The sequence below is a fragment of the Mobula hypostoma genome, chromosome 9 (assembly GCF_963921235.1).
Source record: "Mobula hypostoma chromosome 9, sMobHyp1.1, whole genome shotgun sequence".
Classification (NCBI taxonomy): Eukaryota; Metazoa; Chordata; class Chondrichthyes; order Myliobatiformes; family Myliobatidae; genus Mobula; species Mobula hypostoma.
In genome coordinates this window covers 147,523,420-147,541,391 of record NC_086105.1, presented here as the reverse complement: position 1 = coordinate 147,541,391, position 17,972 = coordinate 147,523,420, and the positions used below count along the sequence as shown (strand labels likewise).

Genomic DNA, 17,972 nt, shown 5'->3' with positions numbered 1-17,972 from the left:
ATATATCACACACAGCACATCAAACAAAATATTACTGTAAATAAGTTAATAAAATATAATTTAAAATGCATATAGTGCATTGCAGAGATGAGCAGTGAACAGCTCCCTGTCCTAGTGACAAGACCTCAGCAGTGGCAGGGTATTCATTAGTCTCACAGCCTGAGGGAAGAAGCTGTTACCCAGTCTGACAGTCCTAGTCCTGATGCTGCTGTCCCTCCTTCCTGACGGTAGTGGGTCAGAGAGATTGTGCGATGGGTGGTGGGGATCCTCAGCAATGCTTTGGGCCCTTTGTCTGCAACTCGCCTGGTAAGTGTAACAAATGGGGGAGGTGGGGGGAGACCCCCTATGATCCTCTCAGTGGTTTTTACTATCCTTGAAAGGTTTTGCAGTCCAATGCCTGTCAGCTTCCGTACACGCAACGATGCCGCCAAACAGGACAGTTCTGATGGTGCTCCCATAGAAAGTTGTTAGAACGGGGGTAGGGTGCCTTGCATACCCCAGTCTCCTCAGAAAGTGTAGACACTGCTGTGCCTTCTAGAATAATGAGGAGGTGTCGTGGGTCCAGGTTGGATCGTCTATGACTGTATTCTTAGCATTGTGGAGGAACAGAGGGATTTTGGAGTCACAATCCATAGATTCCTCAAAGTTGCCGCACAATGATTTGGTAGGGTGGTTAAGGTGGATGGTGTGTTGGCCTTCATTAGTTCCCACCACTCTTGGAGTATTGTGTTCAGTTCTGGCCACCTCATTATAGGAAGGGTGTGGAAGCTTTAGAGAGGGTGCAGAGGAGATTTACCAGGATGCTGCCCAGATTACAGAATGTGTCTTATGAGGAGAGGTTGAGAGAGCTAAGGCTTTTCTCTTTGGAGTGAAGGAGAATGACTTAATAAAGGTCTACAAGATAGAGGCATAGGAAGAGTGGACAGCCAAAGACTTTTCCCCAGGTGGAAATGGGTACTACAGGGGGGCATTAATTGAAGGTGATTGGCGAACAGTATAGGGAGGGATGTCAGAGGTCGGATTTTTACTCAGAGTGGTGGGTGTGTGAAACGCCCTGCCAGGGATGGTGGTAGAGGCCGACACATTAGGGACATTGAAGAAATCTTAGATAGGCACACGTATGAAAGAAAAATGGCAATTATGTGGGAGGGAAGGGTTAGATTGGTTATTAAAAGGTCGGCACAACATTGTGGGGAGGTTAAGTTCCTGAGGCAGCGGGAGGTGTAGACAAAGCCAGTGTCGGGGAGGTTCACAACTCTGCAATTTCTTGCGGAGCCGTTACTGCACCCGATGCGTCCGATCCACAAAAATTGGTAAAAGTAATCGGAGACACGCCGAATCTCTTTAGCCTTCTGAGGAAGTAAAGACATTAGCTTTCTTATCCATTGAATCCACGTGTTTGGACCGCGGTAATAGTCAGACCTCGGAATTTGCAACTCTCCCCATCTTCATCTCCGCACCTTTGACACATGGAGAGGTGTGCAGTCCTGCTTCCAATTTTAAAAAACTGTACATGCTGAGATCCTGAAATAAACAGACCGCGTCCTGTAAATTCCCGCAAGGTGTTTCACCCTTCTGAAAGGTTAATGATGTGCAACATTTCGGCCTGGTTCCCTCTTCAAAGATACCTCCTAACCTGATGGGTATTTCTAGCCCTAAAGCAGAGTCTCGACCCGAAACTTTTATTCATTTCCATAGACACTGCCCGACCTGCTGAATTCCTCCAGCATTTTGTGTGTGTTGCTTTGCAGAATCTCCTGTCTTTGGCCAGTGTTTATTTCTATTTATTAGAAGGACCAGTCTTCTCTTCCTGTTAGTTATGCACCTCTGAAAGGGGATAATTTTGTGGATTTTTGGAAAAGATATTAATATTGGGCGAAACATGAGACTGGCCCTTTAAGTGGGCGGGACTATGGGCCGAGCAGGCCGGATGACGTTACCGTCTCCATGGAGCGTCGCGCGGCCCGGGGTAGTGGGCGTGGTCCGGCCGGTTCCGGAGTTGTGTGGGCGGGTCCTCTCGCGGGCAATGACCGCGGGTTCCAGGGTTAGGCGGGCGTGTCTCCGCCCGGACTTCGTAGTTGAGCGGGCGTGGCGTGGGCGGGGCTTCTGGCGGATCGGGGGTGGGGGGGGCGGCTTTATTTCGGTCCGGGATCCGGGTTGCGTGGGCGCGGCTTCCGAGCGCGCGTGCTGAGCCGGCAGGGATGACGTTGCCCGCGATCCCATGGTGCGCGGCGCGGCCCGGCCCGAGAGGGGGGCGTGGCCTCCCGGCCGTTGGCCACGTCCCCGGGCCACGTCGCTGCCGCCGCCATTTTGCCGGGGAGGAGCGCCCGAGGTTCGGCTGAGGGACGGTCACCGCTTTGCTTTCTCTCATTCCCTCTCTCTCCCGCCTCTCACTCAGACGCCCGGCCGCCATGAACGTCTTTCGGTTGACCGGCGACTTCTCGCACTTGGTGGCCATCATCATCCTGCTGCTGAAGATATGGAAGACCCGATCGTGCGCCGGTAAGCTCGGCGGGTAACGGGGAAGCGCCGAAGCGGCAGAGGGCTTACCTCCGTTGGGGCTTTCATGTGAAAGGCTGCATGTAGAAAACCCCGGGGAGTGGACGCTGGTCGGCGGCCCACGTTAGGCCTCGGTTGCCTGGGTGCCTTTGCGGTACCCCAGGGTCCTTCCTTCCACCGCGTTACGCCTGACTGCAGGTATTGGCCACATCTGGTCGCTGTCTTGTGTGTGTGGCTACTATGCTGACCTTTAGGACCCTGCTGCTTGACCGGACCTGCGGTCACTCACACCGTCTCTCTGTAACCCCTGCTGACATCACCGCCGGACTTTGCTTTGCAACCATCACGTCAAATAAGAGTTTCGTGTTCCTTGCAAGTTAGCAAGAGAATAAGCGGGGATGTCCTAAAGGATGCTTTCGTCCAATTCATAGTGCATTTGTAGTTCAAATAGTGAATAACTAATGATAGCTGATCGTTGGAAAGGATTTTATTTTATTTAATCATGACTTTCTAACTGCAACTCAGTGTATTCCTCGAGTTCCCCCCACGCCATTGTGCAGCCGTCAGTTTGGTTTGATGGTCATGCTCTGACGTGGCAGACGCTTTAGGTATGGTGAGGGAGTTGTCTTCTCTGCAAAGGATGAGCTTCGAATGAGAATTGTTAACTTTAGGTGTGCTGTTTGACCATCTGTGTTGGTTCGGGTATTGTGATGGAAATGCAACAGCGTTGCTTTGTTTGCCCTTTGTTTCGCCACCGTTTCTTGAACGCATGCGTGTAAGTTGCAAACACTCAGTAAAATTCGCGTTGCTGAAATTTATATTTAAAAAAAGACACACAAGGTGTTTTAAGTGTCTGAGCACTCCCGCAAATTCAGCCAAACTTTGATGCTCGTTGCACTTTTGTCCTTCCAAGTTAAAATGGGAAATAGTCCAACAGAAATTCTGGTAAATTGTCAATGTACAAACCGAAGCTATTGTAGTCCCCAAATGCAGATATTGAAAAACTTCCTTGTGTGTTCCCTTTTCCCTTGTGAAGAGCGTGGTTGGGGCTCTCCAAGTACTGCTGGAGTTGGATTTACAGTGACTGTCAATGCAGTAAGCTGCTTATTCAGAAGCAGCCTTGACCATTAGCATAATTGTGGGGTTATTTGTAGCAAAAGGGGGGATGGTCCTCAGTAATGGGGGGATTTGGTAAATTGACCAAATTTCTGATCACCAATTCATGATGTATTCAGCCTTGATCCCATGAAGCACAGAATACTGTTCCTTGTACATTCTCTCATTGATAAAGAAAATACTTTTCTCTGAATTAACTCTGCTTACATTGTTTACTTTTCTTTCTTGTCTCTTTTCTCCTGTATTTCCACTGTGCTATTGACAGAAGGTTGTTTGTCAGAGGAGCTCAGTAGGCCAGGCAGCATCTATGGAGATGGATAAAGCAGTCGATGTTTTGGGCTGAGACCCTTCCATCAGCACTTGGAAAGAAGAGGGTGGTAGAAGCCAGAAGAAGTTGGTGGGTGGGGGGGGGAGGGAGGGGAAGGAGTACAACTGGTAGGTGATGGGTGAAACCAGGAAAAGGTAGATTGGGAGAGAGAATGATGTGAGAAGCTGGGAGGTGATGGGTGGAAAAGGTAATGGGCTGAAGGGGGAACCTGATAGGACGATGCACCATAGGAGAAGGGGAAGAAGGGAACCGATGGGCAGCTGAGAGGGGAATCAGAAGGGGAGGAGTGAAATTACTGGAAGTTGGATGAATTGACATTTAAGATCCATTAGTGAAAGATTATCAAAGGTATAGCTTGGTGTGGTACATGTATAGTCTTGTGGCACTGCCCTTAAATAAGCATTTCAAATGGTTTACCCATGATACTAACTGATTAAGATTTCAGTCACAACAGAAATAACAGTCTAATTCTTGAAAGTGACAATGAAAAAAGTTGCGTTAGTTGCAAAGGTTGGCTGAGTTCCAAAAACTTGAAAATAGCTTCTACGTTTAACCTCTAAACTTTTTTTTTCTAGTGTTAGTCTTGCCTCGTAGCAAATACTTGCCTGTTAGGCTGCCTTTAGCTTGTTTTTCCCCACTGATTTTACGTACTGGAGAGAGCCTTGGTGTGATTTGTGAAGGATAACCAACTTTCATCCCTGTATACCCAAGTTAAGGGCAGTGTATCTGCTTTGTTTACAACAAATGGAAGAGTCTAACAACTGCTGGAAAACCCAGCCAATCATGCAGCTTGTGTGACGAGACGATTCTGATGAAAGGTCATTGACGTGAACTGTTATGTTATTTTCACTTTTCTTTCAACTGCCAACTGTTGTATAAAGTATTTGACCAAGCAGATGGTTATTCCGCCAGGTTACCTCTCCGTATTAGGTGATGTGAATCTGCCATAAGTGCATCTGTGAAGAGTTGTATTGCAGTTTGAAAGTACTGCCAGCACTTTATCAGTGACCTCCAGCATTTACTTAGGAATGATGCTATAAAATCTTAATAGCTACCTCATGAAGAGGTGGTTTCCTGTTCCTCCTTGAAGGCGAAGTTAGTATCAATGTTTTCACTGTATACTCAAGTGTCAATAGGAAAGTGTTTGGTGAAAGCAATACTTCAACTGTAAAATCCCATCTGTAATATAAAGCATATGAAAAGTTGACTCAGTCATTTTCATTTCATTGTAGTTCTACAGTGCTGCTTAAAACTTAGCTCCTTTGATTTTACACACAGTACTGTCATCATCTACCTGTGCTGTCCTTCAGGATGAACAGATGCCTTTTTGTACACACCAGTGTAGAGCTTTGTTGCTCCTGTAAACGTGTAAAGTGCTGACTGCTTTACCCAGCATTGTGCAGGGTATAGCTAGCCACCAGGTTAAATTCTTCTTGGTCTGTTCTTTGAACAACTTACTTGCATGGGAAGAATTTCTTCAAATTTTTCAACTCTGTCATAGAACATAGAATAGTACAGCACAGTACAGGCCCTTCGGCCCACAATGTTGTGCCGACCCTCAAACCCTGCCTCCCATATAAGCCCCAACCTTAAATTCCTCCATATACCTGTCTAGTAGTCTCTTAAACTTCACTAGTGTATCTGCCTCCACCACTGACTCAGGCAGTGCATTCCACGCACCAACCACTCTCTGAGTGAAAAACCTTCCTCTAATATCCCCCTTGAACTTCCCACCCCTTACCTTAAAGCCATGTCCTCTTGTATTGAGCAGTGGTGCCCTGGGGAAGAGGCGCTGGCTATCCACTCTATCTATTCCTCTTATTATCTTGTACACCTCTATCATGTCTCCTCTCATCCTCCTTCTCTCCAAAGAGTAAAGCCCAAGCTCCCTTAATCTCTGATCATAATGCATACTTTCTAAACCAGGCAGCATCCTGGTAAATCTCCTCTGTACCCTTTCCAATGCTTCCACATCCTTCCTATAGTGAGGTGACCAGAACTGGACACAGTACTCCAAGTGTGGCCTAACCAGAGTTTTATAGAGCTGCATCATTGTATCGTGACTCTTAAACTCTATCCCTCGACTTATGAAAGCTAACACCCCATAAGCTTTCTTAACTACCCTATCCACCTGTGAGGCAGCTTTCAGGAATCTGTGGACATGTACCCCCAGATCCCTCTGCTCCTCCACACTACCAAGTATCCTGCCATTTACTTTGTACTCTGCCTTGGAGTTTGTCCTTCCAAAGTGTACCACCTCACACTTCTCCGGGTTGAACTCCATCTGCCACTTCTCAGCCCACTTCTGCATCCTATCAATGTCTCTCTGCAATCTTCGACAATCCTCTACACTATCTACAACACCACCAACCTTTGTGTCGTCTGCAAACTTGCCAACCCTCCCTTCTACCCCCACATCCAGATCGTTAATAAAAATCACGAAAAGTAGAGGTCCCCGAACAGATCCTTGTGGGACACCACTAGTCACAATCCTCCAATCCGAATGTACTCCCTCCACCACCACCCTCTGCCTTCTGCAGGCAAGTCAATTCCGAATCCACCTGGCCAAACTTCCCTGGATCCCATGCCTTCTAACTTTCTGAATAAGCCTACTGTGTGGAACCTTGTCAAATGCCTTACTAAAATCCATGTAGATCACATCCACTGCACTACCCTCATCTATATGCCTGGTCACCTCCTCAAAGAACTCTTATCAGGCTTGTTAGACACGATCTGCCCTTCACAAAGCCATGCTGACTGTCCCTGATCAGACCATGATTCTCTAAATGCTCAGAGATCCCATCTCTAAGAATCTTTTCCAACAGCTTTCCCACTACAGACATAACGCTCACTGGTCTATAATTACCCGGACTATCCCTACTACCTTTTTTGAACAAGGGGACAACATTCACCTCCCTCCAATCCTCCGGTACCATTCCCGTGGACAACGAGGACATAAAGATCCTAGCCAGAGGCTCAGCAATCTCTTCTCTCGCCTCGTGGAGCAGCCTGGGGAATATTCGGTCAGGCCCCGGGGACTTATCTGTCCTAATGTATTTTAACAACTCCAACACCTCCTCTCCCTTAATATCAACATGCTCCAGAACATCAACCTCACTCATATTGTCCTCACCATCATCAAGTTCCCTCTCATTGGTGAATACCGAAAAGAAGTATTCATTGAGGACCTCGCTCACTTCCACAGCCTCTAGGCACATCTTCCCACCTTTATCTCTAATCGGTCCTACCTTCACTCCTGTCATCCTTTTACATAATTGAAGAATGCCTTGGGGTTTTCCTTTACCCTACTCGCCAAGGCCTTCTCATGCCCCCTTCTTGCTCTTCTCAGCCCCTTCTTAAGCTCCTTTCTTGCTTCCCTATATTCCTCAATGGACCCATCTGATCCTTGCTTCCTAAACCTCATGTATGCTGCCTTCTTCCACCTGACTAGATTTTCCACCTCACTTGTCACCCATGGTTCCTTCACCCTACCATTCTCTATCTTCCTCACCGGGACAAATTTATCTGTAACATCCCGCAAGAGATCTCTAAACATCGACCAAATGTCCATAGTACATTTCCCTGCAAAAACATCAACCCAATTCACACCCGCAAGTTCTAGCCTTATAGCCTCATAATTTGCCCTTCCCCAATTAAAAATTTTCTTGTCCTCTCTGATTCTATCCTTTTCCATGATAATGCTAAAGGCCAGGGAGCGGTGGTCACTGTCCCCCAGATGCTCACCCACTGAGGGATCTTTGACCTGACCCGGTTACTGTCGCAACCTATCTTGAATTTGGGACTAAAAAACTTAGAGCAATTGCCATTTCTTAAATATCACTATTATAGTTCAGGTTCACAAAGGATAAAAATTAATTATATTATCTGTTAAATGTCCATCAAAACATACAGTGAAATGTGTTGTTTTATGTCAACAACCAACGCAGTGTGAGCATCATTCTGGGGGCAGCCTGAAAGTGTCGTCACACTTCCAGCACTAACATAGCATGCCCGTGACTAACCTGTATGTCTTTGGGATGTGGGAGGAAACCAGAGCACCCAGAGGAAACCCACACAGTCACAGGGAGGTTGTGCAATCTACTTGCGTCAGCAGGAATTGAACCCAGATTAGTGATCGCTGTGCACTAACTGCTACCCTGCCATGCTGCCCAATTGGCATTGGGATCAAAACTCCTTCTAGTGTTAATCCTGACCCTCCATTACCAAATGTATACTTATTCATTCCTCAGGTACAGTAAAAGCTAGTTGCCTTTAACCAAGGGATATTCAGTGGCTAGAATTGTACTTTTTCCCCATAATCGGAAAATCTATTGTCTCTACAAGAATTATTATCATGTATGTAGTGTTTCCAACCCATCTGGTGTAATGCAACCAGAGAGGAAACTGCATTTGATAGACTTCTTCATTAGAGTCACGTTGGACCTTGGGAAAAGCAGGTGGAGCAGCTTCCTGCTACGTACACTGAAGTTTTTGATGACGAGGCCCTTTGTAAGGAAGCCTAGGTGATTCCACCTGGTTCTACAAGGTGTGGTGCATAATGTTGACTTAGTGTTGCTGTGCAACATCACTTGTGGGGGAAATTCTTTCCCTTGCTCCCTCTCCTCTCCTACACACAAACATGTGCTTTAGCTCCAAATTAATGTCTGATGTGAGAAGGTGAACTCTTTTGGTAGGTGTTTCAAACAGAGATCAGTGGGTCCAGGGAATGGGTTAAGTCACTTGAAAACTTTTAGCAGTTTATTGTAGTTTTGGGAAACTCTGGCCTGGTTAGGGGGAGTGCATCATTAAAATGTGTCGGTGATGTGATGTGCCATTGAAAGAACATTAAAAATAATAGGTCACAAAGTAATGGGTTGCCACATTAGTGTAATGGTTAGCTTGGGGTGTTGGAGTTTGAAGTTTAATTTTGGCGTCCTCTGTAAGAAATTTATACATCCTTCCTCTGAATGCATAGGTTTCCTACAAGTGTTCCAGTTTCCTCCCACAGTCCAAAGACCTACCAGTTAGTAGGTTAATTGGTCATTGTAAATAGTCCTGTGGTTCGGCAGGGTTAAATCGGTGGGTTACTGGGTGGTGCGGCTCATTGGGCCGGAAGGGCCTGTTGCATGCTGTATCTCTAAATAAATAAATAAAAATTGACCAACCCTCCCCCCCCCTCCCAGGATGGTCTGGCTCGCAGGAGGATTGTAGTTGGTTAAATGGTTCAGGTTCACGACCTTGCCTGTTAGTGCCCAAGATAATCCATCTCACTTCATAGACCAGTGAATATTGTCTAGACTGATAGTGAAGCATAATACTGAGGGAATGCTGTGCTGTTGGATATGGCATACTTGGAATGAGTTACACAGGGGTTCCTAACCTAGGATCCACAGACCCCTTGCTTATTGGTATTGGTCCATGGCTTTAAAAAAACAGTTTGGGAACCCCTGCAGAGAGAATCAGTTCTGTGGTTATTTCAGAGTGAAGTTCTCATGTGTCAGTTAACTTCATTCAATGCAACAGATTCTTCCATTATACCATTATTTCTCTTGTAGACCTGGATTGGCTGTTACATTTTACTTGCATTCCAATAGCACCTCAATGATTCTGAAACACATTGTAATATCGTTGCGTGGTGAAATGTGCTTTGCGAATGGTTTCTTTAATGTTAGTAAATGTGACAGTTCTTTAATTGGAGAGATTAACCATTTTACAGATGATGGTCTTAAACCCAAAACCCCTACTGGGACATAGGCTGACGACAGCCGCTTGCCAGAGTCCTCTATCCTGGGCCAGTTTTTCAACTTGTAACCAGGTGTGCCCTATCTTCCACTCCCAGGGATGAGGTCCTCAGAGCTTCTGTAGTGCTAGGTGATTGTGGGCTAGCCCCACGCCCAACCTTTCTCCTCTGGCAGCCCGCCTTGGCTGAGTTGGTTAAAATGGTTGTGGAGGTTGATGATTCTCTCGTGTATTTTGACATTTGCACTTTTCGACAATGAGTAGTTTCCTGTGTTGCCAAAATGTCTCTGAATTTAGCTTATTTTGAGGGTGATGTGACATTAAATTGTCATGAATTCAGCTCGTTTTGAGGATATGATATTAACTTGTCATGAGTTTAGCTCATTTTGAGGGTGATGTGATATTAACTTGTCATAAATTTAGCTCATTTTGAGGGTGATATGACATTAGCTTGTCAGCTTGCATTAGATTTCCCTTTCCTAATCTCATGGCTGAGAAGTTAATTGAATAACCCCCTGAAGTATACAAGAATCTGTGTGCAGCTAGGCCTTCAATCTGATTGGGTGCAGTTAATGCCTTTGTGCTGTCTGCCTCCCTGTGCTTCCATTGCCTGCTGTGCTCACGTCTTTTCAGTTTTTGCGTTGGTGATTCAATGGGGAAGAGACTCACCTTTGCAGAAGAGACTCAGATTCATTATTCAGAGCTCTTCTGAAGTGTAGAAATCCTGAACTTCCTGGGAGATCTTTGCCACGTATATTCTGACTGCTTACTTGGACTCTTTCTGGAATACTGTGGCAGTGTGCCAACTTCCTGTAACAAAAGTTGTAATGGCAAATCACTCTGTATGTCAGTGAACAGGGGAATGGGAAAGTTCCAGGTAATTGTATTCACCTTTTAACAGATAAAAAATGTATTTAAGTATTATCCAGTACTTTAATTTTTAAACTTGGCACTTGAAAAATGTTGAATACTTTGTTTGAATGTTAAAGGATACGGGCATTCAGTCTGTGATGTTTTGACAACTGGTAATTTGGCTGTATGACAGGGTCAGCTGTCATAGCATTTTTAAGGATGGATCTTACAGCTCTGTGCTTTTCAAGGAACCTGTCAATCAGGAACTGCATTCCAGGTTGTTGATGCAGAATGGCTGAATGGGGTCTTCCCATAGGCTGGAAGTTCTGCATCGTTGGTCTAGCCATACATTAGGATGCCATGAAATCCATATAAACCATAGTTCCATTTATTAGCATTTAAATCTTTAACATACCTTGCAGAGTGTTAAATCAAAGAGTAACAGATTTTGTAATCCCTGAACCTAAATGTTCAGAGATTACACAGTGCTATAAATACTTAGACCTGTAGGCAGTTCAGTTTGGAATTTTTGGGAGCTGGGCAAAATGGAACTGTCTTTGGTAGCTCTTCAGAGATCTGCTTGGGTCCCCAACCACATCAATCTAAACCCACCAGGCACTTTTGTTTATTACCTGACATAAGCTACACAGTTGGGCTCTGACTGCCATATTTTACAGTGAAGCCAGTATGTTGAGAGGTGGGAATCTCTTCCTGCACTATCTGCTCTGCAGTGAAAATTCTGATTCTACAACATTGGGCTGTTTGGTACATTGTGCCCACGCCCGTTGGAAGAGCTCTTCAAGGGATTTTCCATTTCAAGCACTGGATCAGTTGCTCTGCAGGTTGTGGCTGTTCGAGTACACAACCAGGCATGTTTATTTCCACCGCTCCTTTATTGATTTCCTTCTCCCCTACTGTCTTTGTGACACTGTTTGAACACATCTCCCTATAGTCATTCTGCAAATTATTTTAAAACTTTACCCCTCGAGTCCATTCATTCTTTCATCAATGGTTTTATTGAGTATGCCCACAAGAAAATGAATTTCAGTTTTGTATATTGTGGCATGTGTACTTTCATACATATTTAAGGAGGGGTAGCACCTCTAGTGAAGAGGCTTGTGTCCATTCCAAGGTAGCTCACTCCCCTTTACTCCCCACTGGATACTGTGGCTGTTGGCACCCTGGTATAGCCGTTTCAACAGGCAGGCTAAACCAGGTGAGGGTAGCTGGCACCCTCATACCCTGGTAAGATGAGGACATGGCATGGCTGTATAAGCCTGCTCCAGCAGACTGGGTGGATGAGATCTACAGTAAGATCCAAAGGCTAGGAAGGTGGTACTGCAACGTTCTGTGGAAAGCGAGGGACATGACAAGGTACAGCAGATGTTGTGATCATCCTCTGCAACCGTGGAAGACCCCAGTTTGAGATGCTTGTTTGTACCACTTGACCCAGACTTCTGAGCTCGAGAGAGTGGAACTGCTCCAGTGCCATGCCTTTTCCCCTCTAAAAACCACCCCCCCCTTAGGTTTTTCTGTCATTGTTGGACACAGTGAGCAACCACCACATGCTTAGTCATAGTCATACTTTATTGATCCCATGGGGAAATTGGATTTTGTTACAGTTGCACCATAAATAATTAAATAGTAATAAAACCATAAATAGTGATATGTAAATTATACCAGGAAATAAGTCCAGGACCAGCCTATTGGCTCAGGGTGTCTGACCCTCCAAGGGAGGAGTTGTAAAGTTTGATTGCCACAGGCAGGAATGACTTCCTATGACGCTCTGTGTTGCATCTCGGTGGAATGAGTCTCTGGCTGAATGTACTCCTGTGCCCACCCAGTACATTATGTAGTGGATGGGAGACATTGTCCAAGATGGCATGCAACTTGGACAGCATCCTCTTTTCAGACACCACCGTCAGAGAGTCCAGTTCCATCCCCACAACATCACTGGCCTTACGAATGAGTTTGTTGATTCTGTTGGTGTCTGCTACCCTCAGCCTGTTGCCCCAGCACACAACAGCAAACATGATCGCACTGGCCACCACAGACTCGTAGAACATCCTCAGCATCGTCCGGCAGATGTTAAAGGACCTCAGTCTCCTCAGGAAATAGAGACGGCTCTGACCCTTCTTGTAGACAGCCTCAGTGTTCCTTGACCAGTCCAGTTTATTGTCAATTCGTATCCCCAGGTATTTGTTATCCTTCACCATGTCCACACTGACCCCCTGGCTGGAAACAGGGGTTGCTGGTACCTTAGCTCTCCTCGGGTGTACCACCAGCTCCTTAGTCTTTTTCACATTAAGCTGCAGATAATTCTGCTCAGACCATGTGACAAAGTTTCCTACCATAGCCCTGTACTCAGCCTCATCTCCCTTGCTGATGCATCCAACTATGGCAGAGTCATCAGAAAACTTCTGAAGATGACAAGACTCTGCAGTAGTTGAAGTCCGAGGTGTAAATGGTGAAGAGAAAGGGAGACAAGACAGTCCCCTGTGGAGCCCCAGTGCTGCTGATCACTCTGTTGGACACACAGTGTTGCAAGCACACGTACTGTGGTCTGCCAGTCAGGTAATCAAGAATCCATGACACCAGGAAAGCATCCACCTGCATCGCTGTCAGCTTCTCCCCCAGCAGAGCAGGGCGGATGGTGTTGAACGCACTGGAGAAGTCGAAAAACATGACCCTCACAGCACTCACTGGCTTGTCCAGGTGGGCGTAGACATGGTTCAGCAGGTAGACGATGGCATCCTCAACTCCTAGTCAGGGCTGGTAGGCGAACTGGAGGGGATCTAAGTGTGGCCTGACCATACTTTGAACTTTGGTTTTTGACCCTACTTCCAATGGAAAATGTTGACAATGAAACTGCAGCTACTAGTATCTGGAGGAACTCAGTGGATCATGAAGCATAAGGGCCAATAGATGTTTTGGGTCAAGGCTCTTCATTTGGAAATTGTTCAAATGAAAAGTCTTCACCCTAAACGTTGACTGTCTGTTTCCCTCCATAGATGCTACCCAATTCAGAAACTCTTGTGTTTAACATTTAAATTTCCACAACTTTCTTTGTTCTGATGAAGTAACCCCAGTGGTTCCAGTCTTTCATTCTATAGCTACAATTTTCCAATCCCAGCAACAATTTCCTGCATTTCCACCACACACTCTTGTGTAGTTGTAGCTTTTCTACAGTGCTTGCTATCTTATTTGTGCTATATGGGACCTTGTCAAAACTCTGAGTACACTACCCTCATCAGCCCTCCTTGTTACCGCCTCAAAGAATTCAGTCATATTTGCCAATCATGTCTTTCCCTTAACAAATGCATGCTATTTGTCCTTTCTAATGAATGTCTACCTTAGTGAATTTGAATAATTTGCGAACTACCAAATTTGTCTATCCTTACCTTACTTTTTAAGCAATAATAATTTTTGTGGTCCTCGTGTATGCTGGCATTAGGCCAGAGAGATTTTAAAAACTGGTCAGATGTTCTTCTTTACTTTAACACTTGGTGTACATTTTATTTTTGCCTTGCGGTTTACAAGGATAATAAATCATTCAATCAGTGATTTGAACACAGTTTACCTTGCCACCATCACAGTGAAACTCATTAAGAGCCTTGCTCATATTTTCTTCCTCCGCATACACTTCATTCCCATTACGCCACTTGTGTTTAGGGCAGCGATGAAGGTCATCCATCTCTGTCCGTACTGTCGCACACAGATGTAGAAGAATTCTTCATTGCTGTTTTAGTAACAGTTTTGTTTTGTCAATCAGGGTTGTTCGTCCTCAGCTGAACCTGCAGGACCAGTGGACCACTCTTAGTCTGGCCTCTACACTTTGACCTGTTTAGCATGGGTGACCCTACCAGAGCCAAAGCACAAGATTGTGACAGTAGCCAACATAATTTCAAGAAAGTTTGTGAATCCTTTGCAATTACCTGATTTTCTGCATTAATTACTCATAAAGCATGGTCTGATATTCATCTAAGTCACAATAATAGACAAACACTATTTGCCTGAACTAATAACACGCAAGCAATTGTACTATTTCTTGTCAATACTGAGTACACCATTTAAACAATCACAGTCCAGGTTCACCATGCCTTGATCAGAACAACTTTCAGAGGACCTTAGAAGAAGAATTATAGAGATCCATGAACCTAGAAAAGACTACGAAAGCATTTCTAAAGACCTGAATGTTCATCAGTCCACAGTAAGAGAAATTATCTACAAATGGAGGAAACTCAGTACTGTTGCTACTCTCCCGAGGAGTGGGTGTGTAACAAAGAACTCAAGTGCACAATGTTCAATGCTGAAGGAGGTGTAAAAGAACACAAGGGGAGCAACAGTGTTCTGTGGGCAGGTGAGACTGAAGTTGAACCTTTTGGCAGAAATGCACATTGCTGTGTTTGGATGGGAAAGAGCACTGCACACCAACACCAAAACCTCATCCCAACTGTGAAGTGTCATGGGAGCGTAATTGTTTGGGACTGCATTGCTGCTCAGGGCCTGGACAGCTTGCAGTCGTGGAGGGAACAATGAATTCAAAATTGTTTCAAAACATTTTACAGGAGAATGTCTGGATAGCAGTCCATCACCTGAAGCTTAATAGAAGTTGGATGATACAACAAGACAATGATCTGAAACGATAGTAAATAAACATTTAATGTTTATTTAAAAAAAAGAAAATTCATTTTTTAAAATGGCCAAGTTAGAGGCCAGACCTTAACCCAATTAAAATGCTGTGGTATGACCTGAAGAGGGCTGTTCATGCAAGGTATCCCAGAAATATTGATGAACTGAAACAGTTTCAATGTAGGAGTGATTTAAAATTCCTCCTCACTGTCGTGCAAGTCTGATCAGCAGCTGCAGGAAATGTTTGGTGGAGGTTATTGCTGCTAAAGGAGGTTCTACCAGTTATTAAATACAAGGGTTCACATACTATTTCCAGCCTGGACTGTGAATGGTTAAATGATGTGTTCAATAAAGGCATGAAAAGTACAATTGTTTGTGTTATTAGTTTGGGCAGATTGTGACTTGGATCAAGATCAGACCACATTTTATGAGTAATTAATGCAGAAAAATAGTTAATTGCAAAGGGTTCACAAACTTTCTTACAATGTATTTTGGCCGCAGTTGGGGTCTTAATGTTTTTCGTGTGTAAATCTGTCCTTTTCACTGCTATTTTTAACAAAGGCCGCTCAAGCTAGTATCAATGTCTGTAACATCTGTCGCAGTACATCATATGTCTGATGTTAACAGCTATCTAATTTATGTAGTGATTGCCTGACAAATGTCTTGGCATTGCAATGTCCCATCCATACCTTCTAAAATTAGACACTTTGTGCAAAGTACAAGTTTCTTGAGTTTTAGATTCTGGGTGTTCATTGGTTTATTAAAATTTTTGAATGTTTATTTTCCAGTTAGTTAATGGGTGCTGCTGAACTGCTCAGACGGGTTGATGAATCTTTTGCCTACCTGGTAAAGCTCTAATAATCTTGAATTCATTTTAAGCTTGCATATTTTTTAAACATGAGAGTCTGCAGATGCTGGAAATCCAGAACAACACACACAGTGCTGGAGGAACTCAGCAGGACGGGGACATCTCGGGAGGGGGATAAGCTGTCGAGGTTTTGAGTGGAGACCTTTCATCAGGATTGTTTAAAGCTTATTTGTCACCAATATGAGCGATCATCTTGGCTACATTTCCCCTGCTTTTGCTTATTTTCCAGAAGTTGAGCATAGGATTTACTTATCAAGACATCCAAAGGCACTTGATCTGGAATGGGCTCAGCAGAAGACAGTACCTTTGGGAATGTAGGGAGGCAAAAGTGGCACTAGGACAGTGGTCCCCAATCACCAGGCCGCAAAGCATGTGCTACCGGGCCGTGAGGAAACGATATGATTTGGCGATATGAGTCAGCTGCACCTTTCCTCATTCCCTGTCACGCCCACTGTTGAACTGGAACGCACGCGAGGTTATCCATGTCAGCGCGGGTAGAAGATCAACTCCTCGAGCTTGCAAATGATGGCGGGCTGAGAAGTATGTTTGACATAACATCTCTAGATGCAGGAAGATCATTCCCGATGTTGGGGAAGTCCAGAACGAGGGGTCACAGTTTAAGGATAAAGGGGAAGCCTTTTAGGACCAAGATGAGGAAAAACTTCTTCACAGAGAGAGTGGTGAATCTGTGGAATTCTCTGCCACAAGAAACAGTTGAGGCCACTTCATTGGCTATATTTAAGGGGGAGTTAGATATGGCCCTTGTGGCTAAAGGGATCGGGGGTATGGAGAGAAGGCAGTTACAGGGTTATGAGTTGGATGATCAGCCATGATCATACTGAATGGTGGTGCAGGCTCGAAGGGCCGAATGGCCTACTGCACGTATTTTCTGTGTTTCTATGTTTCTGCCGGCATTCTGGATCAAAGTCAAGGCTAAATATCCTGAGATAGCCACAAAAGCACTGAAAACGTTGCTTCCATTTCCAACATATCTCTGCAATGAATGCAACGAATAAAATTGCAGAATAGACTGGACATAAGGAACCCCCTTCGAGTATCGCTGTCTCCCGTCACCCCTCGATGGCACCGTCTTGTTGCAGGGTAACAAGCCCAGGGCTCCCACTGATTCAGCGATATTGGTGTGTTGCAATGATTTTATATGTACATGCGGGGGAAATATGTGTTGTGTGTTTAATATCCAAACGTTACTTAAAAGGTTTTGATGCTATTGACTTATAAGTGACTTATACAGTACTGATTTATCACTATATTCATGCAAGGAAAATATGTGCTGTGTGTTTAATATTAAGTTCGTTAGATAAACCCTTTTAGAAACGAAATTGAGTGTATTAGCCACTAAAAAGTGACTTGTAGTTGACTGATCTTCTATATTCCGGTTGTGATTAACACCCTCTCCAAACAGAATTGCCAAAAACGATTTGTAGAAAAAAAAGATCGGCGCGTACAGGCATGCGCACACAGGTGCCCGCGCAAGGCTTTGTGGTAATTGTAGTCTACTCTGGGTAAACACAACGTATTTGACAGTTACTCTTGTCCGTTGGCAATCCTAACCCCGCCCCCCGGGTCAGCCGGTCTGCAAGAATATTGTCAATAATAAAGTGGTCCGTGGTGCAGAAAAGGTTGGGGACCTTTGCACTAGGACAATTGGGTGTGTGGAGAGATTTGAAAACTGCTTTTGGGGGAGCATTTTAAATATGTATATTCTTGTAAAATAACTTGGAAAAGCTGCCCTTGTCTCCAGCAACGCACATCAAAGTTGCTGGTGAACACACCAGGCCAGGCAGCATCTCTAGGAAGAGGTACAGTCGACATTTTGGACCGAGACCCTTTGTCAGGACTCGGTCCGAAACGTCGACTGTACCTCTTCCTAGAGATGCTGCCTGGCCTGCTGCGTCCACCAGCAACTTTGATGTGTTT

General features: G+C 44.9%; 1 protein-coding gene across 1 annotated transcript in view; it reads left to right on the top strand.

Annotated features, from left to right (window-relative positions):
- Window positions 1-2,281: 2,281 nt before the first annotated feature.
- The window catches only part of kdelr2b (KDEL endoplasmic reticulum protein retention receptor 2b), a 32,410-nt gene continuing 16,719 nt past the window's right edge, over window positions 2,282-17,972 (top strand). The window contains exon 1 of the mRNA XM_063059395.1: window positions 2,282-2,502. Within this exon, the coding sequence (XP_062915465.1) occupies window positions 2,412-2,502 (91 nt within the window). The 5' untranslated portion in view covers window positions 2,282-2,411. The remainder of the gene's footprint in view (window positions 2,503-17,972) is intronic.